Raw genomic sequence first — 6,296 nt, 5'->3', positions numbered from 1 at the left:
CACCTCAGCTTCCCAAGTAGCTGGGATTATAGGTGTGTGCCACCACGCCCAACTAATTTTTGTATTTTTAGTAGAGATGGGGTTTCACCATGTTGGCCAAGCTGGTCTCGAACTCCCGATCTCAGGTGATCTGCCCACCTCGGCCTCCCAAAGTGCTGGGATTACAGGCGTGAGCCACTGTACCCAGCCCCATTGTTATCCTTTTAAAACTGAAGGCATTCCCCCATAGCTAGAGCTTTTATGAGCATCTGTCCAGCTGGTTCCTCTTTCATTTTTTTGGTTTAATTTTTTTTTTTTTTCTGATTACATTTCCAAGGTTTCCTACCCTGTGGTTTATTTTTTTTTTTAGAGTCATTTGTTAAGATGTAATTTACATATGATAATGTTTACCATTTTAGTGCATAATTAGTAAGAATTTTGACACATGTATATAGTCATGTAACCACTATCACACTCAACACATAGACTAGTCAGGGTTCCTTAGCTCACACCTGTAATCCCAGCACTTTGGGAAGCTGAGGTGGGCGGATTGCCTGAGCCCAGGAGTTTGAGACCAGGTTGGGCTACATAGTGAGACCCTGTCTCTACAAAAAGTGAAAAAATAAGCCAGGCATGGTGGTGTACACCTGTAGTCCCAAGTACTTGGGAAACTGAGGTAGGATGATCACTTGAGTCCAGAAGGTTGAGGCTGCAGAGCTGTGATTATACCACTGCATGCCAGGCTGGGTAACAGAGTGAGACCTTGTCTCAAAACAAACAAAAAAAAGATGTTTTGTAATTCCGTCACCTCCTGAAGTTGACTTGTGTTCCTTTAGTCAGCCTTTTCCTCCAGCTGCAGCCCCTGGCAACCACTGATCTATTTTCTGATCCTATAGTTCTACCCTTTTCAGAATGTCCTGTAAATTGAATCATACAGCCTGTAGCCTTTGAGTCTACTTCTTTCATTTACCATAATCCATTTGCGATTCATCCATGTGTTGCATATATCACTAGTTTATTCCTTTTTTTTTCCTGACTAAGATTTCATTGTATGGATGTTTCAAGTTTGTTGTTTATCTACTTACCGGTTGAAGAACATTTGGTTGTTTCTAGTTTTTGACAATTATGAATAAAGCTGCTATAAACATTCACAGAGGGTTTTGGGCTGGGCACAGTGACTCATGCCTGTAATCCTAGCACTTTGGGAGGCTGATGCAGGTGGATTGCTTGAGCTCAGGAGTTCGAGACCAGCTGGGCAACATGGTGAAAACCCCATCTCTATAGAAAATACAAACATTAGCTGGGTGCGGGTGGCACACGCCTGTAGTCCCAGCTACTTGGGAGATTAAGGTGGGAGGATGCCTTGAGCCCAGGAGGCGAAGGTTGCAGTGAGCTGAGATGGTGCCACTGCACTCCAACCTGGGTGACAGAGCAAGAACCTGACTCAAAAAACAAAAGGATTGTTGTGTTTTGTTTTGTTTTTTTTGAAACAGGGTCTTGCTCTTTTGCCCAGGCTGGAGCCACCTTGGCTCACTGCTACCTCTGCCTCCTGGGCTCAAGCTATCCTCCCACCTCAGCCTCCCAAGTAGCTGGGATTACAGGCGAGTGCCACCACGCCCAGCCAATTTTTGTATTTATAGTAGAGATGGGTGTTCGCCATGTTGGCCAGGCTGATCTTGAACTCCTGGGCTCAAGTGATCCACCTGCCTCAGCCTCCCAGAGTGCTGGGATTACAGGCGTGAACCACTGCACCTGGCAAAAAAGGTTTTTATGTGAAAATAAATTTTAATTTCCCTTGGGTAAATACTTAGGAATGAGATTTCTGGGTCATATGATTAATGTATATTTAACTCATAAGAAACTGCTGCATTGTTTCCCAAAGTGGCTGTGCCATTTTGCATTCCCACTGACGAAGTATGAGAACTCCAGTTGCTTTGCATCCTTGTCTACATTTATTATTGTCAATTTTATTTTTTGATCCATTCTAATAGGTATGTAGTAGTACTTTACTGTGGTTTAAATTTTCATTTCCCTAATGACTAACAATGGTTAATGTTGTTGACCATCTTTGCATGTGCTTACTGGTGATTTGTATGTCTTTAATGAAGTGTCTGTTCAAATTCTTTGTTCATTTTTGGGGGGAGGATTTTTGTTGTCTTATTAAGTTTGGGATATATTCTGGGTTTTTTATCATTCTGGATACAAGTTCTTTATCTTTTTTTTAACATTGTCTTTTGAAGAATAGAGTTTTAAATTTTGATATAGTTCAATTTATGTATTTTTTCATTTATGGAAAATGCTTTTGTCGTATCTAAGAAATCTTTGCTTAACTCAATGTATAATTTTCTTTCCTTTTTTTTTCTTGGATAGAGCCTCGCTCTGTTGCCCAGGCTGGAGTGCAGTGGTGTGATCTCAGCTCACTGGAACCTCCGCCTCCCGGGCTCAAGTGATTCTCCTGCCTCAGCCTCCTGAGTAGCTGTGATTACAGGTGCCCTTGAGCACACCTGGCTAATTTTTGTATTTTTAGTAGAGATGGGGTTTCACCATGTTGGCCAGGCTGTTCTCAAACTCCTGACCTCAGGTGATCCGCCTGCCTCGGCCTCCCAAAGTTCTGGGATTATAGGTGTGAGCCACTGTGCCTGGCCCTCAGTGTATAATTTTCTGTTGCTACTGTGAATCACCACAAACTGAATGGCTTAAAGCAACACAAATTTATTATCTCACCGTTCTTTAGGTCAGAAATCCAGTTACAGGATGCCTCAGCTCGTTCCTTCGCTTAGAGTCTCACCAGGCTGGAATCAGTGTCGGTAGGGCTGTTGTTTTTTAGAGGCTCTAGTGGGAGAATATGTTTCCAGACTCATTCAGATTGTTCAAGAATTCGGTTCCGTGCAGTTGCAGGAGCTCCTTTCCTTATTTGCTGTGGGCTAAGAGTTCTTAGTTTCCAAAGGCCACCTGCATTCCCTGGCTCATGGCTGTCTTCAAGTCAGAGACAGCAGGTTGGATGTCTCTCATGCTTTGAATCTCTCCTGCCTTTTCTGCTGGATCTCTCTTACTTAAAGTCAACTGTAGACTTTCATCACATCTGCAAAATACCTTCACATCAACACACTTAGATTTATGTTTGATTGACTAACTGATGACTGTATCCCAGCCAACTTGGCACATCAAAAAACCATCATACACAGGATCACACACATTTTCTCCCTTGCTCTCTTCTAGAAATTTTATAGTTTTATGTTTTACATTTAGGGCTATGGTCCATTTTGAGTTAATTTGTATATATAGTGTGAGGGATGGGTTAAGATTTGTTTCTTTGCATACGAATGTGTCTTTTAACTACTAAGAAGCCTTTTTTTTTGAGACAGAGTTTCATTGTCACCCAGGCTGGAGTACAATGGCGCCATCTTGGCTCACTGCAGCCTCCACCTCCCTAGTTCAAGCGATTCTTCTGCCTCAGCCTCCCGAGTAGCTGGGACTACAGGCGCATGCCACCACGTCCAGCTAATTTTTATATTTTTAGTAGAGACAGGGTTTTACCATATTAGCCAGGCTGGTCTCGAACTCCTGACCTCAGATGATCCACCTGCCTTGGTCTCCCAAAGTGCTGGGATTACAGGCGTGAGCCACCACGCCTGGCCCCAAGAAGCTTTTTTTTTTTTACCAGTAAAATATACATTAATATGGTGGAACTTGATGCTAGTGGTTAGCAATCTCTACTACATAACTCTTTTGATATTTAGAGCAGGAAGCTCAGCCTTTAATCACTGGCTGTGATAGATGCCACTTCTCAGGCCTATGTTTTGCTGTGTTTCATTCTTGCAGATATCCTTCTTTCCAGAGTCAGGACAGCCAGAGTGCTTAAAGGAGATGAACCTAGAGTCAAAGAGTGGGGGCCGAGTTCAGAGACGTTCTGCCAAGATAGCTGTATACCACCTGCAGGAGCTGGCCTCTGCTGAACTGGCCAAGGAATGGCCCAAGAGGAAGGTGCTTCAGGACCTGGTACCTGATGATCGAAAGGTAAGGCAGAAGCATGTATCAGTTTGGGAACCATTATGTCTAACGTTGTGCCTACTGTACACAGAGAAGTAAATGCACTTGAATGAGTACGTGATAGGCAGTATTTTGTTGTTTATCCTTGGAGATAGAGTACATCTGATCTAGCTTCGGTATTTGGATTCAGTTAGGTTCTACAGCGACAGTCTGTTTCGTAAATTCCTTAAAGAGCCCTCTTAATTCTGGACTACTTCCAGAGGGAACCTGAATTCCCAGATTAGATTTTTGTTTAATGTGTTTTTGTTTTGCTAGTTCATATGTAGTAGTTTATATTTAGTTGAGATAAGTGATTTCAGTTTGTTTTGTAGTAACAGAACTCCTCTCCCCCGCTTTTTTCAAAATAAAATCCTATGCAAAACACCAGTATATAAAATAACTTAAAAACAGATTTGCTCTGAGTAGCTGTGAGTAGTGAGCCCAAAGCTTTGTCTACTTGGCCTTCTTCTTCTTGATCCTTTTATTGTTCCCCTACACGGCCCCAAGCATACTTCTGAGGGGTGCAGAACCTGTTTGGAAGCCCTTGGATCTATTAGAATCTATTAGAATAGATCATAGAAGAAGGGGCATTATTTAGCCAAAAGGAGACAAGGATATATGACTATGGGATTGTCTTGGGAGCAGGTCGAAGGGATACATAATAAGGAGTAAGAGAGGAGCAAAGGGCTCTTATTCTCCAGGGTATCAAGAAGTTCACATTTGGCATAGGGCTCTGACCTATGTGAGAGGAATGTTATGTCTTACAAGAAAGTAAGGCTGGGCGCAGTGGCTCAAGGCTGAAATTCCAGTACTTTGGGAGGCTGAGGTGGGTGGATCATGAGGTCAGGAGATCGAGACCATCCTGGTCAACATAGTGAAACCCCATCTCTACTAAAAATACAAAAATTAGCCAGGTGTGGTGGTGGGCACCTGTAGTCGCAGCTACTCAGGAGGCTGAGGCAGGAGAATCGCTTGAACCCGGGAGGTGGAGGTTGCAGTGAGCTGAGATTGCACCACTGCACTCCAGCCTGGGCGGCAGAGTGAAACTCTGTCTCCAAAAAAAAAAAGGAAAAGAAAGGAAAGTAAGGTCAAACCCTAGTTTTCTAACACTTATGTCTTTTTTTGGTCTAAAAATCAGTCCAGGGTGGTAGGTGTGCACTCCTGGTGGATGCTCCTGGTGTTCAAGGAATTGTATTGTATTTTTGAATATTAGAGTATACTTTCTTGTTTTGGACTTATTTCTACTTTTTTTTTTTTTTTTTTCCTGCTACAGGCTAAAGTACATGGCTATCTAAATCCAATTTAAATGTGGGTTTTGCACAGTGATAGTTATGATATTACAGTCAGGTTTCACTGTGCATAGGATATCATAAGGAAATTTAAATATTTGTTAACTGGCCGGGCACAGTGGCTCACGCCTGTAAAGTAATCCCAGCACTCTGGGAGGCTGAGGTGGGCGAATCACGAGGTCAGGAGTTCGAGACCAGCCTCGTCAACATGCTGAAACCCCATCTTTACTAAAAATGTTTTAAAAATTAGTGGCTGGGCCTACAGTGGCTCACACCTGTAATCCCAGCACTTTAGGAGGCCGTGGCAGGCTGGTCACCTTAGGTCAGCAGTTCGAGACCAGCCTGGCTAACATGACAAAACCCCTTCTCTACTAAAAATACAAAAATTAGCTGGACATGGAGGCGGGCGCTCATAATCCCAGCTACTTGGGAGGCTGAGGCAGGAGAATCGCTTGAACCTGGGAAGCAGAGATTGCAGTGAGCCGAGATCATGCCATTGCACTCCAGCTTGGGCGACAAGAGCAGAAATCTGTCTCAAAAAAAAAAATTAGCCAGGTGGGACACACCTGTAGTCCCAGCTGTAGTCTCAGGTACTGGGGAGGCTGAGGCAGGAGAATAGTTTGAACCTGGGAGGCAGAGGTTGCAGTGAGCCAAGATCATGCCACTGCAATCTAGCCTGGGCCACAGAGCAAGACTTCATCTCAAAAAATAAAATAAAAATAAAAATAAAAATAAAATAAATAAAATAAAATAAATAAATTTGTTGCCAAGGGCAGTGGCTCATGCCTGTAATCGCAGCACTTTGGGAGTCCAAGGCAGGCGGATCACGAGGTCAGGAGATCAAGACCATCCTGGCTACCACGGTGAAACCCCATCTCTACTAAAAATACAAAAAATTAGCTGGGCATGGTGGTGCTTGCCTGTACTCTCAGCTACTCGGGAGGCTGAGGCAGGAGATTCACTTGAACCTGGGAGGCAGAGGTTGCAGTGAGCCGAGAT

At 43.5% G+C, this 6,296-nt stretch overlaps 1 protein-coding gene across 8 annotated transcripts in view; it reads left to right on the top strand.

Annotated features, from left to right (window-relative positions):
* Positions 1-6,296, top strand: part of ZNF512 (zinc finger protein 512) — a 39,461-nt gene that overhangs the window by 20,244 nt on the left and 12,921 nt on the right. For all 8 annotated transcript variants that reach the window (XM_011972604.1, XM_011972601.1, XM_011972600.1 and 5 more), the window contains one exon: positions 3,802-3,996. In XM_011972604.1, the coding sequence (XP_011827994.1) occupies positions 3,802-3,996 (195 nt within the window). The remainder of the gene's footprint in view (positions 1-3,801; positions 3,997-6,296) is intronic.

Source organism: Mandrillus leucophaeus, unplaced genomic scaffold (assembly GCF_000951045.1).
Source record: "Mandrillus leucophaeus isolate KB7577 unplaced genomic scaffold, Mleu.le_1.0 Scaffold13, whole genome shotgun sequence".
Classification (NCBI taxonomy): Eukaryota; Metazoa; Chordata; class Mammalia; order Primates; family Cercopithecidae; genus Mandrillus; species Mandrillus leucophaeus.
This window is presented reverse-complemented; position numbering and strand designations above follow the sequence as displayed.